The sequence below is a fragment of the Cervus elaphus genome, chromosome 5 (assembly GCF_910594005.1).
Source record: "Cervus elaphus chromosome 5, mCerEla1.1, whole genome shotgun sequence".
NCBI classification, from domain to species: Eukaryota; Metazoa; Chordata; class Mammalia; order Artiodactyla; family Cervidae; genus Cervus; species Cervus elaphus.
Window position 1 is genome coordinate 24,142,032 of NC_057819.1, and position 20,081 is coordinate 24,162,112.

Sequence of the window (20,081 nt, forward strand, 5' to 3'; positions counted from 1 at the left end):
TGATGCCATCCAACCATCTCATCCTCTGTTGTCCCCTTCTCCTCCTTCCTTCAATCTTTCCCAGCATCAAGGTCTTTTCCAATGTGTTGGCTCTTCACATCAGGTGACCCAAGTATTGGAGCTTCAGCTTCAGCATCAGTCCTTCCAATGGATATTCAGGACTGATATCCTTTAGAATGAACTGGTTTGATCTCCTTGCTGAAGTTTCATAGCAGCCTTTTTTTTTTTTTTTTTTTTTTTTTTTTAAGGCAGAGTGACTTGCTTCATGTAATTTCTCAGTTGACTTCCCCTCTGTGAACCTGCTTCCTCATCATGGGAATGAGTGATGGGGCCACGCCTACCCCTTCCTGTCCCCACTTTCTCCTTCAAATGTGTTAGTTCTCCTGAAGTGCATCGGTGAGAATGGCCCACCGGATGCATCAGTGTTCTGAAGTTTATGGTTTTTCCCATGAGAATTTTCACCATGCAGGTTTAAGATAGTGACACTGCCATCACTCATTTGCAAGGCAGCTATGCTTGCCACTATTTTTTTTTCCTATGCTGTGCCACATGTGGGATCTTACTTCCCTGACTAGGGATTGAACCTGTGCCCCCTACAGTGAAAGTTTGGAGTCTTAACCCCTGGACCACCACAGAAATCCCAGTCATCACTCATTTGGACACAGGTAGCAAGGAGGCACAGGCTTCCCTGGTGGCTCAGACAGTAAAGCATCTGCCTGCAATGCGGGAGACCTGGGTTCGATCCCTGGGTTGGGAAGATCCCCTGGAGAAGGAAATGGCAACCCACTCCAGTATTCTTTCCTGGAGAATCCCCATGGACAGAAAATCCTGGTAGGCTGCAGTCCATGGAGTCACAAAGAGTCGGACATGACTGAGCGACTTCACTTCACTTCAGCCAGAAGGCACACAGTGGTCTTCACCCTCATGGAGCACATTCCATGAGGGAAAGAGAGATTTGGGGATATTAACTAGAAGTAAAGGAGGTGATTGAGGCTGTGGGTTCAGAGAAGGGCTCTCTCAGGAGGTGACATTCAAATAAAGACCTCAGTGACAGAAGGAGGCAGTCTCTTAGGGATCTAGAAGGGTGGATGGTCCCAAGATAAGGTACTAGCTCAACACAGGTCCTGGGACCAGAATAGGCTCTTGAGAAGCAGAAAGAAATCTGTGCTCCCTGGACTGTGGTGAGGAAAGGAGGTCAGAGAGAGTGGCCAGCCCAGCAGAGCCTGCGCGCATAGTTTATGCTTTGGCAACTAGAGAAAGCACCCATTATTTAACACTCCACTCCTTAACGCTAGCCACACGTGTGTGCAGGCTAAGTCACTTCAGTCACAACCAGCTCTTTGCAGCCCCATGGAGTGTGCCCAGCAGGCTCCTCTGTCCATGGGATTCTCCAGGCAAGGATGTTGAAGTGTGTAGCCATGCCCTCCTCCAGGGGATCTTCCCGACCCAGGGATCAACCCCTGTCTCTTATGTCTCCTGCACTGGCAGGCAGGTTCTTTACCACTAGCAGCACCTGGGAAGCCCCTCAAGGTGCACACATCAAGCCAAATCGCCCAAAGGCCCTCACCCACCAAAGGGCTTCCGGGGCACCAGACGGGCACTGCCACAGACATTTAGCAAGGGTGCAGGGCCCTTTAGTTACAGTGCTCTTTTTTTTTCCTGGTTGTACAGGTCATAAAATATTGTTCTCTGCTTTGGTCTGTCTCTCTCATCAGAGCCAGGCTTTGGCCTCTCCTTCACTCACTCAGGAAGATTGCTGGGGATGGGAATAGAAAAGGGAAAAAGCAGAAGTTGCGGGAAGATATCTTTTGTCTTTTGAAAGCCTGGGTTCCTTGAGGAAATGATGCTGGGTATCCTGAAGGGGAGGGGAAGTAGTTTTCCTTGGCAACAGACTTCCCTGGGAGCCAATTACCAGAAAGCAGTGAGAGCCAGAGGCTCAGACTTTCTCTGAGGGAGACTCCTGTGATCCTCCAGTGACCCTGGGCCATGGGGGAGGAAGCCCCCCCAAATGAATAAGATTGGGGTTCCGAACCATCAGTCTACCTGGGCAGGCTGAGTTGGATAAGACTGGGCTTACAAAAAGGAAAAATGGGTCCATTCTTGCACACTCAAGCTTGTAGTTGTGAATGAACACCCGATGTATAAATAGTGATGCTGATTTGCGGTAGATACATCCTCCGGGGACAGGACAACATACAGGGCATTCTGGGAAACTCTCCTGGGCTAGACTTAGGCTGGTTCAGGTCGCCTGCCTTCACTTGCCAGCTTCCCTGCTTAAGATCTCTGAGATCTAGGCCAGGTTACATAATCACAGCTCAAACCTGCCCCATAGGCTTGTTATTAGGATCAAATGTGAGTTAATGCATTTTTAGTGTTTTGAAACAGGGCTTGGTACTTAGTAGCACTCAGTACACATGGGCTAGTCATGAGAATATGTACCTCAGTTGGCAAAGCAGGGACGGGTCAGTGTGAAAGGGGTGGTGTCTCTGGTTGAGGGGCAAGCAGGTGGGATGTTGGTAAAGTGGATCCCTTCTGGACCAAATTGTGCAAACCAAACAGTGTAGAATATTCTAGGTCAGTGATTTTTTTTTTTTTTGGGGGGGGGGCTGCATCTTGAGTGATGCAGGATCTTAGTTCCCTGACCAGGGATTGAACTGGTGATCCCTGCAGTGGTTAAGCTCAGAGTCTTAACCACGGGACTGCCAGGAAAGTCCCATAGGTCAGTGCTTCTTGATGGGAGCAGAGGTCAAGAAAATGTGTGAAGGAGGAGGGAGTGATTTTGCCCCCAGGGAACATGGAGCAGTACCTATAGGCATCTTTGATCCTCACAGCTCCTGGCATCCTGTGGGTAGAGGCCAGGGATGCAGCTAACACCCTCCAATGCACAGGACAGCCCGTGATGGAGACTGAATGAGCTCAAAATGTCAGAGGTGCTGAGGCTGACAAACCCTGCTCTTGGTGGAGTCAGCAGATGTGGCTGGAGGGGTAGACCCAAGTCACAGAAGACCTTCAGTTATTCATTTATTTTTGGCTGTGCTGGGTCTTCATTCCTTCGAGGGCTTCTACTCTTTGGTTGCAGTGGACTGGCTTCTTATTGCCGAATTTTCTGATGTTGTGGAGCAGGGGCTCTAGGACACATGGGCTTCAGTAGTTACAGCTCACGGGGTCTAGAGCATAGGTTAGTAGTTGTTCAAGGGTTACTTACCCCATGGCATGTGGAATCTTCCCAGACCAGGGATCGAACCCGTGTCCCCAGCATTGGCAGGCGGATTCTTATACACTGGACCACCAGGGAAGTCCTGTTTGCAGAATTTTAAATAACCCTAATCAAGGCCTACTCTCTGGGATTGTCTCCTAAGCCCTGTGAATGTTAGAAACCTGCATCAGAGGTTTGTTCACCAGCATGCAGCGTGTCATAAAGAAGCGAAGTGTTTAGGGTGCGTGGTTTTCTGCACAGTTATGGGGGCCTTTGTGTGGAGGAGAATCAAGGAGCCCTGCCCACCCAGCAGCCCTGCTGTCTGCATCTCCCTTTGGTCAGTGTCCCCACTGTGTCACCTGGCTCAGCCAGAAGCCAGGTCCAGCGAGGGGATCCATGGTTCCCTCCTCTCACGTCTAATCCCCTGAGGCTGTCAACAATTTCCAGAAGAACCCAAAAATCCTGAGGATCTTCTGAGCCAGGCAAATAGGTTCAGGTCAGTTTCTCACATTAAAGGTGGAAATTTAAATTGCACAAGTGAAAAAAAAAAAGTCATACCGTTCTCTTCGGGACAAAGTAACGGGAGATGAGGTCAAAGGACACCTCCTGTTAGGCTAAAATCAATAGCAGGGCTGGGTAGTAGGTCAGAGATCCTCCACCTCTAAACTCAAAGGTATTTACTCTCTGGCCATTTGCAGGGAAGGTTTGCTGACCCCTGCTCTAAATCAGACCATCAGAGACTTGATAGATCACTGAGTCCCATACCTAGAGTTTTGTCTGCAGTGTGGCTAAAGGTTTAAGGATGTCAACTACAAATTGGCACTTGCCAAGAGCACTGCCAGTGACTGAACAGGGGCATTTGCCATCTGCCTCCGCCGAGATTGAACCCTGCACTGCTGCAGCTGTTGACCTTCAATACCCCTGAGGGAGTTTAGGGTGGAGAGAGGCACTCTGCTCCAGGGAATCTCGTGGGACTGGTCTTTAGATAGTTGGATATTTTCAGGAGCAGATTCTATGATCCCAATCCTTTTTGTTTGTTTTGTTTAGTTGCCCAGTTGTATCTGACTCTTTGCATCCCCATGGACTGTGGCACACCAGGCCTCTCTGTCCCTCACCATCTCCCTAAGTTTGCCCAAGTTCATGTCCATTGCATTGATAATACCTCCAGCCATCTCATCCTCTGACACTCTCTTCTCCTTCTGCCCTCAGTCTTTCCCAGCATCAGGGACTTTACCAATGAATCAGCTGTTCGCATCAGATGACCAAAATCCTGGAGTTTCAGCTTCAGCATCAGTCCTTCCAACCCTGAGTATTCAGGGTTAATTTCCTTTAGGATGGACTGGTTTGATCTCCTTGCTGTCCAAGGGACTTTCAGGAGTCTTCTCCAGCACTACAGTTTGAAGGCATCAAATCTTTGGTGCTCTGCCTTTTTTACGGTCCAGCTCTCAACAGCCATAAGTGACCACTAGGAAGACCATAGCCTTGACTGTACAGACCTTTGTTGGCAGAGTATAGTCTCTGCTTTTCAACACACTGTCTAGGTTTGTCATAGCTTTCCTGCCAGGAAGCAAATATCTTCTGATTTCATGGTTGCAGTCACCATCCACAGTGATTTTAGAGCCCAAGAAGAGGAAATCTGTCACTACTTCCAGCTTCTCCTCTTCTATTTGCCATGAAGTAATGGGGCCAGATGCCATGATCTTAATTTTTTTAATATTTCGTTTTAAGTCAGCTCTTTCACTCTCCTCCTTCAACCTCATCAAGAGGCTCTTTAGTTCCTCTTCTTTTTCTGCCACTAGAGTGGTATCATCTGCATATCTGAGGTTGTTGATGTTTCTCCCGCTTATCTTGATTTCAGCTTCTAACTCATCCAGCCTGACATTTCTCGTGATGTGCTCAGTGTATAGGTTAAACAAACAGGGTGACAGCAGACAGCCCTGTCATACTCCTTTCTCAAGCTTGCACCAATCGGTAATTCCATGCTGGGTTCTAACTGTTGCTTCTTGACCTGCATACAGGTTTCCCAGGAGACAGGTAAGATGGTCTGGTATTCCCATCTCTTTAAGAGCTTTCCACAGTTTATTATGAACGACACAGTCAAAGGCTTTGGCACAGTCAATGAAACAGAGGTTGATATTTTTCTGGAATTCCTTTGCTTTCTCTATGATCCAGCAAATGTTGGCAATTTGATCTCTGGTTCCTCTTCCTTTTCTAAACCCAGCTTGATCCTTGCATCTCCTCACGTCTAGAAAAGCACGAAATCCCTTTATGGTGACATCAGATGCACATGACTAGCAGAAAACCTTTTGTACAATGAATGCTTAATGGTATTGAACTCTGCCTTCACCAAAACCTTTTATATAATCTTCCCCCACTGCCTCTTTGGAGCAGTCTCTTAGAGCTATCTGAGGTGCTGCCTCCCAGGCTGCAGTCCTCATTTTGCCACAAATAAAACTTAACTCGCAACTCTCAAGCTGTGCATCTTTTTTCAGTCGAAAAGGAAATGCAAGAAAAGAGATGGAAAAGAAGGAACTTCCCTGGTGGTCCAGTGGTCAGGGCTCAGCACTTTCACTGCTGAGTGCCCTGGTTCAATTCCTGGTTGGGGAATTAAGATCCCACTAGCTACCTATTTCGGCCAAAAAAAAAAAAAAAAGAAGAAGAACAAGAGATGGAAACAAGAAAAGGTGGTGAAGGATTGAGGCTTCCTAGGTCCACAGTTCTGGGACTTCCCTGGGTGTTCAGTGGTTTAGACTCTACACTTCTAATGCAGAGGGCAATAGGTTCAATTTAATTTTTATTTTTTTTTTGGTGAGGCCAAAAAATTAAAAACAAAAAACCAGAATTACACAGCAGAGTAGGGAGTTCTAAAAGTTAGTGCTTGGGCCAGGGCTCTGACACCAGAGTGAATGCAGTGTTCCTGTGTTGAGAGAGCCAGACTTCTTACAGGGGTGTGTGGTTGTGTGTTCTCTTTTTCCTCCATCTGAAACACAGCGTGAAGTGATTTTATTTGATGGGAAGTAGTTCAGATAACAGAAGCAAACAGAAGACTTTGTGGAAATGCACTGGAGGGGAAAAAAAAGGAGGAAAGTAAATATCATCACATCTAGTACAGCCCTGACCCTACTGCCCAGGGAACCCTCTGCTGGTATAGGTCTGAACTCTGCTGTAACCATCAAGTGTTGCTGGGGGTTTGGCTCTGCAGAAGAGCTCAAAGATACTGTTCTGTGAACCCCTTGACATGGAACCAGGACCCTGTCCCAAGGCTGCAGTATTGTTTCTCGACTGCTCTTCCCTTGTCTCCGCAACCCCTCCCTTCCCTGATGAGCAACTGTTTGAACCTGCTCTTTGGAACTCAGGGAAGGTCACTGAGTCTGTATGAAGCCTATTTCTTGTAAAGGCTTCCATACCCAGAAGCCCCACAGGGTCCTGCCCAGTTTCAGAAACTGCAGGTATACATTAAGTCAGTGGGAAGAGGCTCTTTCATCTTCTCCTCTGATAAAATCATTGTGGCTTATTGTTTTCATTCAGCAAATATTTATTATTGAGTATCTCCAGGGGCACAGTGCTGGGAAGGCTCTGGAACAGAGGAGGACAGGTGAACCCTGCAGAAGCCAGCAGCTGCTCAGCCAGAGAATTTTTAGCACATTAGCTCAGTGCTATGCCCTGTCATTTGAAAGAAGGTTTCAGCATTCTAGCACGAATGTACAATCACACAGATTCTTTAATTACAATATGATCAGTGCTAGGAGGAACTGCCAGGTGGTAAGAGTGTGTTCCACCTGCCAATGCAGGAGATGCAAGAGATGTGGGTTTGATCCCTGGGTTGGAAAGATCCCCTGGAGTAGGAAATGGCAACCTGCTCCAGTATTCTTGCTTGGAAAATTCCATGGGCAGAGGAGCCTGGCAGACTACAGTCCATGGGATTACAAAGAGTTGGACATGATTGAGTGCGTGTGCACACACACACACACACACATGAGTGTGTTCAAAGGACAGACCTATTTCTAGAGGGTCTGGGAGGCTCCCCAGAGAAATAGCTTTTCCTTTCTCATGCAGTTTTTTTTTAATTGAGATATAATTCACATACCATAAAATTCACCCTTTTAAAGCATCCAATTCAGTGGTTTTTAGTATATTCATAAAGTCACACAACTATCACCACTATCTCACTTCAGAACATTCTTAGCCATCTCAGAAGGCACCCCAGACTCATTAGCTGTCATCCCCACACTATCCCCCAGTGCTCCTCCCCAAGGTCCAGGCAGCCAATAATCTTTTCCCCATGAATTTGCCTCTTCTGGACATCTCATATAAATGAAATCATACTCTATATGGTCCTTTCTGAAGACTCTGCAGAATGCATCAGTACTTAATTCTTTTATAGCAGAATAATATATTGCATTTATGGACATGTCACATTTTGCTTGTCCATCCATCAGCTGAAGGACATTTGAGTTGTTTGCACTTACTGGCTACTGTCAATAGGGCTGTGGTGAATGTTTGCATATGAGAAAAAACTTTTTATTTATTTACTTTTTATTATTTATTTACATTGGCCACACTGCACAGCACGTGGAATCTTAGTTCCCCAACCGGGGATGGAACCCACGCCCCATGCCTTGGAAGTATGGAACCTTAACCACTGGCTCACCAGAAAATCCCAAGAGAAATAACTTTTTAAGCGGGAGCTTAAAACCTGTGGGTTAGCTGGGTGAAGAGGGAGAAAGGTTGGGAACAGCATTTCTGGCCAAGGGACCCGCCTGTGGGGATGCCCCAAGACAGGAAGCAGCTTGTGGAGTTGAGAAGTGGAGGCATTTGAAGAGTTAGCAAGAGAGAGCAGCTGGCCTGGCAGTCGCTGCCTGGTGAAGGTTCTGGATTGAATGCTAGCGGGATTTGGAGTGAGGGACTGAGGTGGCTGACATGGGAACAAAGGGAGAGTACAGGCTTGAAAACAGTTGGGAAGGACCTGGGATGATGTAGCAGAGGAGACAGATGATGTAAGAGATGTGAAAAATTGAATATTTCCTGCCATATCAGTAGACAAGGACGACACAGTCATTGGCGATTGCAGCCACCACTGATGGTGAGCTGGTGAGCGCTGAGGAAACTCAGGAAGGAAAGAATACCTGCCGTCTATTAATAGCAGACATTAGACTGCAGCCTGAGGAATCTCAGGATGTGAAAACCCAGGATACTGGCCCTGGATAGCTGAGGTGCATACCAAAGGAATGATTTCAGCAAGCCCAGACTCTTGCATCTTCCCAATACATAGAAAAGTCTTCAATTCCTTCCCTTGAGATATCTGGTTTTCTTTTTGTTGTTGTTGCTGTAATTTTCCTTTTTTAAAACTTTTTATTTTGTGTCGAGGCATAGCTGATTAACAAGCAATGTTGTGATGGTTTCAGGTGAATAGTGAAGGGACTCAGCCGGACATATCCATGTATCCATTCTCCCCTAAACTCCCTTCTCATTCAGGCTGCCACATAACATTGAGCAGGTTCCCTGTGCTATTCAATAGGTCCTTGTTGACTATTCATTTAAAATATGTGTGTATAAGTCAATCTCAAACTTTGGAACTATCCTTTCCCTTCATCCATCCTCTTGGCAACCTATAAGTTTGTTCTGTATGTCTGTGAACAGGATTTTTGCTTTATCACTAAATTATCCTTTCATATTTTCTATTTTTGGGAGTTTGTTTTTCTTTTTAAAATTTTTATTTATTACTTTTTTGTTTTGTTTTGAACAATTGGTGGTTGCTTCTATTCTGTTTCTATGTTCCCTCCCTTCCTTAATAAGTAACTGCTTGAGTCTGCTCTTTGGAACTCAGGGAGGGTCTAGGAAAGCCTTTTTCTACAAACAAGAAATAGGGGACAGGGAGGGGCTTTGTGACCCTCTGAGGTCAGAGTACTGTTGCTGTGGAAGGGATGAAGGGCCTTGGGGAAAGGTCACCTCTGTGATTAGAGATCCTGATGGTTTATGAGAAGCTAGGCAGGATTTTAGATCAAGAGCAAGAAAGTCTCTAATCCGATGGTCTATAATAGTAGCAGAGATTTGCAGCCTCGTGTCATTGAAAACCCAACCCTAATTGCATGGACAAGGAAAGGGATTTAGCTGCTTATCCTGTAAAAAGTCTGAGGGTAGGGCAGACTTCAGACATGATATTACTGTTAAGATGGTATGGATGGGAGTCAGTTGCTCTCTGTGTCTTGGATCCACTTCCCATTCTTGTCAGCTTTTGTCTGCTGGCACCTCCCAACTCAAGCCCAGCAGGAAACACAAGTCTGAGTGCCTGAAGGTGCAGTCCCGAGTCCCAGAGTGCCTGCCCCAGGCTGGTTGTATGCGTAGGTGGCATGCTCTGATTGGATCCTGGAGTTGAGTGCTTCACACTGAAATGAGCAATGGGGATGTTCAAGGCTGCAGGAAGAGGGGAAGTGGAAATGGATGTTATCGAGGTGTCGACAAAAAAGATGTGCAACATGAGAGTTGTGAGTTAAGTTTTATTTGGGGTAAAATGAGGGCTGTAGCCTGGGAGACAGCACCTCAGATAGCTCTGAGAGACTGCTCCAAAGAGGCAGTGGGAGGAAGGAAGGTCAATAGGGGACTTAAATGCAATTGAGTGCTTACTTTACACAAGGTTTTCTGCTAGTCATGAGGAGCTGATGTCACCATGAAGGGATTTAGTGCTTTCCTAGATATGAAAAGATACAAAGTTTGGGATCATGAAATCAGTTCCTGGAAATATCTAGCTATCTAAAGACCTGTCCCACCAGATTTCCTGGAGCACAGTGTCTCACTCCACCCTGGATTCCCTCAGCAGATATTGAAGGTCAACAGCTGCAGTAGCACAGGGTTCAATCTCCACAGAAGCAGATGGCAAATGCCCTTGTTCTTGTTTAGTCACTGGCAAATGCTCTTAGCCAGTGCCAATTTATAGTTGACAGAGGTGACACATTTCAGAGTGAAAGCTTTACTGATACTTATCAGTAAAGGAAAGAGGAAAAGCAGTCCTCTGAACTTTTGAAGTTTTAGTTCAGTTCTGTTGAGTCACTCAGTTGTGTCTGACTCTTTGTAACCCCATGCACTGCAGCAAGCTAGGCTTCTCTGCCCATAACCACTCCCCAGAGCTTGCTCAAACTCATGTCCATCGAGTCAGTGATGCCATCCAACCATCTCATCCTCTGTCATCCCCTTCTCTTCCTGCCTTCAATCGTTTCCAGCATCGGAGTCTTTTCCAATGAGTCAGTTCTTCACATCAGGTAGCCAAAGTATTAGAGTTTCAGCTTCCAATGAATATTCAGGACTGATTCTGTTTAGGATTGACTGGTTTGATCTCCTTGTAGTCCAAGAGACTCTCAAGAGTCTTCTCCAACACCACAGTTCAAAAGCATCAATTTTTGAAGGTTTAAGGGAAAAATAAATGTTGTAGGTATCTCTTGACTTCCTAGTTTTGCATTCTAATCCCCTCTGATGCAAAGGACATCTTTTTTTTTTGGTGTTAGTTCTAGAAGGTCTTGTAGGTTTTCATAGAACCGATCAACTTCAGCTTTTTCAGCATTCGTGGTTGGGGCATTGACTTGGATTACTGTGTTGAATGGTTTGCTTAGAAGTGGACGAGATCATTCTGTCATTTTGAGATTGCACCCAAGTACTGCATTTTGGACTGTTTTGTTGACTGAGGGCTACTCCATTTCTTCTAAGGGATTCTTGCCCACAATAGTAGATATAATGGTCATCTGAATTAAATTTGCCCATTTCTATCCATTTTAGTTCACTGATCCTTAAAATGTCAATGTTCACTCTTGCCATCTCCTGCTTGATCATGTCCAGTTTACCGTGATTCATGGACCTAACATTCCAGGTTCCTATGCAGTATTGCTCTTTATAGCATCAGACTTTACTTTCATCACCAGACACATCCACAACTGAGTGTTGTTTCCACTTTGGCCCAACCACTTCACTCTTTTTGGAGCTGTTCATGAGTGCCCTCTGCTCTTCTCCATTAGCATATTGGACACCTTCCAAACTGGGGGGCTCATCTTCTGGTGTCATATCTTTTTGCCTTTTCATACTGTCCATGGGGTTCTCTTGGTAAGAATACTGGAGTGATTTGCCATTCCCTCATCCGGTGGACCACGTTTTGTCAGAACTCTTCACTGTGACCCGTCCACCTTGGGTGGCCCTGCATGGCATGGCTCACAGCTTCATTGTTATGCAACCCCCTTCTCCATGACAAGGCAATGATCCATGAAGGGAGTCTAGAGCTGAAGAGGATGTAATCCCATCTGTTTAGACACAAAGGGAGCCACGTGTGTCATTTAAAACATTCTAGGAGTCACTTTAAGCAAAGCAGAAACAGATCAAATTAATTTTAATAATATAGTCTTATGAACTCAGTATATCCAAATAATATTTCAACATGTTGTCAATACAAAAATTATGATTGAGCTGTATTTATTTATTTGGTTGCATCGAGTCTTAGTTGTGGCATGCAAGATCTTTAGCTGTGGCATGAGAACTCTTAGTTGTAGCATGTGGGGTCTAGTTCTCTGACCAGGGATCGAACCCAGGCCCCCTGCATTGGGAGTGCAGAGTCTTAGCCACTGGACCACCAGGGAAGTTCCTGTATGTATATTTTACACTCAGCACATCTTTTTTCAATTTGCCACATTTCCAGTGCTCAGTTGGCTTTGTTATTAGACAATGTAGGACTCACCCTGAAGATGGGACCTGTCTCTTCCATTTGGTGTAGGACCCCTCATTTCTTGTTGTCTCCCCTTCTCCCCAAGTTCATTTACTTCATTAGTCTGAGCTCAGAAGTCTTTTGGGTTCAGGAGACTTGATCTAGATGCTGTACCTGTTTTGTGACTGTATGTTTGCATTCTTTTAAAAAGAGTGACTTCCTAACAGTAATCTCTCGAGTACAAGACTCTGCTAGAATCACATTAAAAAGTAGATTCACTTTACAGTTTGCAGAACTCACCCAAGGAGATAATATGCAAGGTAACACCATATCCCACAAGTGTGCTGTTATTATCTCACTGCATTTATGGAGAGGCAAGGGGGTGGGCAGTGTCCTCTCCAGTTTACTTTCCTGAGCTAGGGCTCACGGGTTTATGTGGGCATTGCCTTGACAGGTCTTCATCTTGCTGAGCTTCATCATGGTTTCAAGACCAGCATGGTTTCTCTTATCAGAACTTCCTTTCTTAAAAAAGCTTTTATTTACTTAATTATTTTTGGCTGCACTGGGTCTTTGTTGCTTCACATGGGCTTTCTCTAGTTGCAGTGAGCAGGGGCTATTCTTCATGGTGGTGCACGGGCTTCTCACTGTGGTGGCTTCTCTTGTTGCAGAGCTAGGGCTCTAGGGTGCAGGCTCAGTAGTCGTGGCTTGTGGGCTCAGTAGTTGTGGCACACAGGCTTAGTTGCCCCGAGGCATATGGGATCTTCCCGGACCAGGGATTGAACCCATGTCCCCTGCACTGGCAGATAGACTGTCAACCACTGGACCACCTGGGAAGTCCCACATCTCAGAACTTCTTGAAATATTATCAGAGTGTGACATCCTACACTTCAACACAGGTGACTTCACCCCACCAGTGACACGACGTTCTTTCCCCCCAGGCGAACCATAGTTGAGCCAGGTTGACATCACGGGACATTAATGTCAACACCAGGTTGGCATTAGGTGCAATGTTCTATGAGAATCAATGGGCCCAGCCCACTGCTCACACTTAGAGGCCCACAAGCTGAGATGGCCTTAAGGAATATTAGATTCCTGTTTCCTGTCTCAGGATCATGCAGGGGCTCCTGGCTATGGAATGGAATGCAGTCTGTGTTGCCTGTCCTGTATCAGTTTTTCTTGCTATTTTTTTTTTAATGGAGACATCATAGTTTATCAAAATCCATATAGGTTAAACACACAAATGATTAAGCTCTGTTTGTGCACTCAATTAAATAGGATGGCTTTCAGCCAGGTGGAAGCAAGTAGAGTCCTACTGAATCTTTGAATCTTGAGTCAGGGGTGTGCAAGGAGGTTCAGTCAATTTCTGGAACATGCTCAAAGTCTCTTAATTTATTGGAGATGCTTTTGTTCTCAAAAAAAAAAAAAAGCTGTCGCTAAGCCAAATAAGCCAGAGTTCCTGGGACATAACAGGTGCTCAGGGAATTTATTAGTTGAATCAAGTTATCACTCATGGAAAGTGAAAAGTGAAAGTCATTCAGTCATGCCCGACTCTTTGTGACCCCATGGACTATGCAGTCCATGGAATTCTCCAGGCTAGAATACTGGAGTGGGTAGCTGTTTCCTTCTCCAGGGGATCTTCCCAACCCAGGGATTGAACCCAGGTCTCCCACATTGCAGGTGGATTCTTTACCAGCTGAGCCACCAGGGAAGCCCAAGAATACTGGAGTGGGTAGCCTATCCCTTCTCCAGTGGATCTTCCCGACCCAGGAATTGAACCAGGGTCTCCTGCATTGCAGGCAGATTCTTTACCAGCTGGGCTCCTGGGGAAGCCCAGGGATGCTGAAAGATCAGCCTCTGTGTACTGGTGCCAAATCTGTTGCAGGAAGGGGGACCCCTTCCAGGGCCTGAGAGTGGGCTCTTGTCTAACACTCGACAATGAATTGTTGGAGGAAATACACGTGCTGGCAAAGCAAGAGACTTTATTGGGAAGGGGACTTGGATGGAGAGCAGCAGGGTAAGAGAACCCAGGAGAACTGCTCTGCCACGTGATTTGCTGTCTCAGGTTTTACGGTCATGAGGTTAGTTTCCAGGTTGTCTCTGGCTGATAATTCTGACTCAGGGTCCTTCCTGGTGGCGGTTGCATGGCTCAGCCAAGATAGATTCCAGTGAGAAGGATTCTGGGAGGTTGGTAGGACCTATGTACTGGCGTCTTCTCTTTTCTTTTGACCTTTCTTTAATTCTTCTGGTTGATGCTAACTTGTTAGTTCTACATTCCTTTCGAGGACCTCCTGTTTAACATAACTAATGCAAGTGGTTCCTATCGTGCCTGGCCAGGGCAAGTGGTTTCAGTCCGTGGTTCCCCTAACGAATCAAATCTCGGAGACAGAGTTTTGGGTGAAGTAGAAAAGAATAGCTTTATTGCTTTCCCAGGCAAAGGGGAGCCCTTGAAACTGTGTGTCCCAACCCTGAAGAATTTGGTGAGGATTTTTATAGCAATGGTCCAAGGGTGGTGTTGCTGATAGGATTAGGGTGTGTGCACGGCCTGCACTCAGGTAATCTTAAACCAGGACCCTGCCCCAAGGCTGCACTATTGCTTCTTGGCTGTTCCTCTCCTGTCTCTGTATCCCCTTCCTTCTCTGATTAGCAACTGTTGGAACCTGCCTTTTGGAACTCAGTGGAGGTCATGGAGGCCGAACAGAAAGGCTCCTGTGCCCCGGCGCCCCACAGGGTCCTGCTTCGTTTCAGAAGGAACAAGGACAAAGCAGTTTAAAGGTGTTATTTCCTTAAGATCTTATGGAAAAACCAGAAAGAACTTTTTGGCCAACCTGAAACAAATCAGCAGGAAACAAGGCTCAAGTCTGGGTCCATAGAGAATTAAGATTAAAAAAAAGACTATTTTGAAATATTTATGAGATCATAAAGCTAGTGTTGAAATGCCATTTGAAAATGTGTTTAATAGACGAAAAACAAGGCATTATCTGTACCCAGTCACCCAATCCAATGTGCCCTGCTCAATAGATTCTGCAACAGCCAGAAATCTCTCAGGTATAAATTTCCTAAGTAGAATTCAAACTGTTTCCTTTCCATTTCCCAACACCTTTGGTTTTGGCTTCTCATTTTAGAGTTTTAAAGATGGAATAACAGTCATTTCACAATTATGCTCTGAAGTTCGTTGTGTCCTTATTTTTGCATGATGTGTATTTTTAGGCTGAAGTGAGCAGATAACTAGACAGCCTGCAGGCTTCTTTCCCGGTCTGCTTAACAGTTGCCATCAGCATTTCCAAAGGAGTGTGGGGCGGGGGGAGGTTAGGTGGGGGGGGGGTGGGCGGTGACGGGGTCAATCAGCGTTAACAGTGGAAATGATAAGAAAAAGATACTCAATAAGTTGTAAGAGCAGAGCTCAAGTCTCCAGACCTTAGTTTTTCTTTCTTGGCAAGGTGATAGCTGCAGCCTTGTGCATTTAATTTACAGCACAAAAGAGAAAACAGAGAGAGAGAGAAAAAAAATTTATCATTCACGTAGTAGTATTGGTGATCATTCTCACCATATTTCCCAGAGTGAAGGTGGGCTGGAAGATTTGATGTATCTTCTAAAGACCTGAGTTCTGCTGAGGCTCCCACTGTGTTAGGAAGTTGATCATTTTATGATCATTTGGATTGAATGTTCTAGATCCTTGTTCTTCTATGTTTACTCTTCTTATTTGATACAATATCGCCCCTAAGTGCCACCCAACTAACTCCTCTCTTGTTTAGCTGAAGAATAACCATCTTTATTATCACTGGAATTAGGAAGGAAATGGCTATGTTGGGTTTGAACTTTGTACTCCAGTACCTTCTGGATGATTTAAGAACTTTTCAAGAGTAATTTTAAGTGTCCTTGATTGCCACCAACGTGCTGATTTTGTGTTTTTCTGTTTGTTCTTTTCTGATTATGTGTTTGGAGTATAGTTGATTTACAGTGTTGTGTTCATTTCAGGTATACAGCAAAGTGATTCAGTCATAGCTGTATTTTCTTTTTTCAGATTATTTTCCCTTATAGATTATTACAAGATATTGAGTATAGAGTCTCCTCTGCAACTGTCCCCTACCAACAGTAGGTCCTTGATGGTTTTTCTGTTCTGTAATAGGAACTCTAAGTGTGATGTGACTGCCTTGCTCATGTGACTGCAGCCCAGAGGGATGGTAGTAGCGATGGGCTTGGAGCACAGTGGAAATAGTGAGGAGACAGCTACATTAGGAGCAGAGGCTGTCAAGTTTCACTGAAGGGAGCTGGAGTTGGGGAATGTTGGGGCCGTGTCAGGGGGCTCAGAAGGCATGATGCATTGGACATCCTCCAGATGGAAGGCAGGACTGGAGCTAAGGGTGGCAAGAGTGGGGTGCGCTTGGCCTTGTGGGGGAAGAGGGAGATGAAGGGCGCTGTGTGCTAGGCTAGGGCGCTTGGACTTGGTCCCAGAGACACATCCAGCCATCACTGCTTGCTATATTCGGGAAGCAAGACAGATCCATGCCCCATTCTCGCAGAGTTGACAATTGGGCTGGCTACTCTTAGCCATTTGAGGGTTTTAAGCAAGGGAGAGGCCAAGTTGGATTGGCTGTGCATTCACATACTCACACACATACATCTCAAGCAATTACAGTAAGTTCCACTTATGAACATCACAGATTTTTAAAAATGCAGAATGTGCATTCGCATGTCTAACCATAGAAGTCAGTCCTGTGTCTGGCATACACTGTCACATGTGTGCATTGTCTACAAGTTGTTTGTGCTTTTGTGTATTTTACTATGCAGTACTGGATAGAGGACAGTGGTGGGGTATCTTTATTTCAAGCCCAGGATATCTGGAAGCAAGCACAAAAGCAGCGGTCATGTAGCTGTCACTGCTGTACTTTTCAAGGTTCTGTACTGTAGGGTTAAAAATGTTTTCTTTATTTTTGTGTGTTTGTTTCCTTTTTATGTATTATTTGTGTGAAAAGTGTTATAAACCTATTAGAGTACAGTAATATATAGCTGATAGTGTTAGCTGGGTACTTAGGCTAACTTTGTTGAACATACCAATAAACTAGACTTGTGAATGAGCTCTCTGAATGGAACTCATATGTATGTTAGGGATTTACTATATTATTTTTAATAATATAGCACCTGGTCAAAGTATCTAGCCATGCAAAAGGGTGCGTGATGAGAAGATAGTCTCTCCCCAGCTCTGGTCCCTGGTTCTCTTTAGACAGAATCATTGTTATCTATTTCTTCTGTATCTTTCTACAGATATTCTATGCACACATGCTCTATATACACAGGGTTCTTCACTTGCTCTCTTTTCATTAACAGTGTGTATTGAGTTCATTCTAAATAACTTCACAGTGATCTGCATTTTTTTCACAGCATCGGGCTCGATTGCCTCATCTGCACTGTAATATGACCGGTCCCCTACTGTTGCACATGGAGGTCGGTTTAAGTTTTTTGCTTCCTCGGTGCTCACTCCTGGATGCCTGTTTTGCGCTCATACCTGAGTGTGCTTTTAGAATCAATTCTGAGAAGGGAAGTTATTTGATCACAGAGTTTGTGCATTTTAAATCAGCTAGTGGTTGCTACTTTGCCCACAGAAGAGCTTGTGCCTGCTTCCCCAGTCTAGTATGTTTATTTCTTGAAGCCTATGGCAGACTTTCCAAATAGTCTACATTGAAAATATGATTACATTAAAAAGTTGATCACCATTTCATGTATTTAAAAGCCCAATTGTATTTTGAGGGGTATGGACTGTAATTTTATACTGATCTCTATTTGGGTTGATGAAACTTCCCTGGTGGTGCAGATAATAAAGAATCTGTCTGCAATGCAGGAGACCTGGGTTTGATCCCTGGGTCGGGAAGATCCCCTGGAGAATGGAATGGCAACCCACTTTAGTATTCTTGCCTGGAGAATCCATGGACAGAGGAGCCTGGCGGGCTACAGTCCATGGGGTCACAAAGAGTCAGACACGATTGAAGCGACTAACATTTACTCTTTCTTTTCTGCTACCCTTGGTCCCAGTCCTGTTCCCAGTCCCAGTTCTGGTATTTGAGGCTGATAGACGAATATATTTTGGGTGGATTGCTTCTAGAGGACAATTCAGAAGATATGTATCATTAACTTTTGATTTAATGAATGTTTTGATTGATTTAAAGTTTTGACCACAGCAGCAACCTGTTCCATTTTAATTTTTTGTTTTCCTATCTTTTTTCTCTGTTTATTTTTTGATAAAGGGACCATCTAGAAGCTGCAGGTCATGTGTGTATTCTGAAAGATGCCTTTGACTTTGAAAATCCATCTGAAATCTCAAACTTCATCAAGGCAGAGAACCTGGAGGCAGCTGTGGCTCTGCATCTGTATAGAGGAGGCAGACTTTTGCAAGGTAACCCCCTCTCTGCAGAGGTGATACGCTAGCAGTCAGGAAAACCAGGAGTGCCTATAATTTCAACTTGAAACATAGATGAAACAGTTTATCCCATTTATCCGGCTCCAAAATGGAAGGAACACAGTCATCTTTTCAGTTTGCTCTTAACAGAGTGATTTTCTAAAATGATGTAACCGCACCAGTTGAGATTGGATGTATACTGAAGCTGTTTTTACTACATTAAGAGTCTTATCGTGAATGTTCTTGATGCGTTTTTCTTCACTCAAAATCTAATGTTCAAAAGTTAAAAATGGGACTCTTTCACAAAATGTAGAAGTGAGCACATAGGAGAGAGTTTATTCAATTGTTTTAGTAATGAGGGAACTACTAAGATGCTAAAGCCAGTTTAAAGAGCATTTGGGGAACTGAGACTGGAGTGGGCAATTTAGTAGAGAATATTAGGATGAGGACTTCCCTGGTCCAGTCATTAAGAATCTGCCTGTCTATGCAGGGGACACAGGTTCAATCCCTGGTATGGGAAGATTGCACACACCTTGGGGCAGCTAAGCCTGTGTCCCACAACTGCTGTGCTCGAGTTCTACAATTACTGAAGCCGGTGCACCCTGGAGCCCATGCATCACAGCAGGAGAAGCCACTGCTGTGAGAAGCCTGTGCACCCCAACAAATAGTAGGCCCCCACTTGTGGCAGCTAGGGAAAGGCTGCACTCGGCAATGAAGACCCAGTGCAGCCAAAAATAAATAAATAATAAAAATTTTAAAAAAGGATATTAGGATGGGGTTGGCTGTAGAACTGGTTAATGTCTAGCAGGGCGATCAACTGTAAGCTTTGGGGCTGAGCTCCCTGTCTACGCAGCAGCCTCCCACTAGCTATCTGTTTACACACGGTAGTGTATATATGTCATTGCTATTCACCCAGCTAGTCCCCTCGACCCCCGTCACCCCACCCCAGTCCACATGTCCGTTCTCTATGTCTGCGTCTCTATTCCTACCCTGGAAATAGGTTCATCTCTACCATTTTTCTAGATTCCGCATATGTAAATTGATACAGCCACTGTGGAGAATAGTATGGAGGTTCCTAAAAAAACAAAAAAATAGCACTATTACATGACCCAGCCATCCCATTACTGGGCATATACTCTGAGAAAACCATCATTCAAAAGGCCACGTACCCCAGTGTTCATGGCAGCTCTATTTGCGATAGCCCCGACAAGGAGACAACCTAATGTCTGATGACAGATGAAGGATAAAGTTGTGGTACATATATATACAATGGAATATTACTCGGTCATAAAAAGGAATGAAATTGAGTCATTTGTAGTGATGTGGCTGGATCTAGAGTCATCATACAAAGTGAAGTAAGTCAGAAAGAGAAAAACAAATATTGTGTATTAACGCATATATGTGGAATCTAGAAAAATAATCCTGATATCTTTCTTGAGTGCTTATTAACTTACAGTGGTCTCCCAAAGTTCCCTAGGTGTCCCTCTCTATCTATAATTCCCTACTGGGAACTCTACAACTACCTATATAACTATCTCAGTCTATTCCTGATTACAACTTCACAGAGTAAGTACTTTTAATTAATAGTAAATACTGAAGTCACACAACAGTCTTAGAAAGCTAATCCACAGGGAACCTTTAAACATTGCTTTCTTGGACCTTGAAAGGATGTGCAGGCAATCGTTCTCTTGGCTTTATCTACAGTTTTTGGATATTTCTTCTTTTCCCTTCCAAGGTCAGTTTGACTTCACCGAAAGCCCGGTGGCTACCGAGTGGAGGCAGGACAGATAATTTGTTGTTGAGTCACAAGTGGC

The 20,081-nt window shown here is 44.8% G+C and overlaps 1 protein-coding gene and 2 non-coding genes across 5 annotated transcripts in view; 2 read left to right on the forward strand and 1 right to left on the reverse strand.

Moving 5' to 3' along the window:
* The window catches only part of GLT1D1 (glycosyltransferase 1 domain containing 1), a 111,363-nt gene that overhangs the window by 1,292 nt on the left and 89,990 nt on the right, over positions 1 to 20,081 (forward strand). For all 3 annotated transcript variants that reach the window (XM_043902100.1, XM_043902101.1, XM_043902102.1), the window contains exon 2: positions 18,116 to 18,264. In XM_043902100.1, coding sequence (XP_043758035.1) covers positions 18,116 to 18,264 — 149 coding nt within the window. The remainder of the gene's footprint in view (positions 1 to 18,115; positions 18,265 to 20,081) is intronic.
* Positions 5,731 to 5,803, forward strand: TRNAE-UUC. The gene has a single exon. It is a non-coding gene; the product is annotated as a tRNA-Glu (tRNA).
* On the reverse strand, positions 11,739 to 11,811 carry TRNAG-CCC. Its single transcript has one exon. It is a non-coding gene; the product is annotated as a tRNA-Gly (tRNA).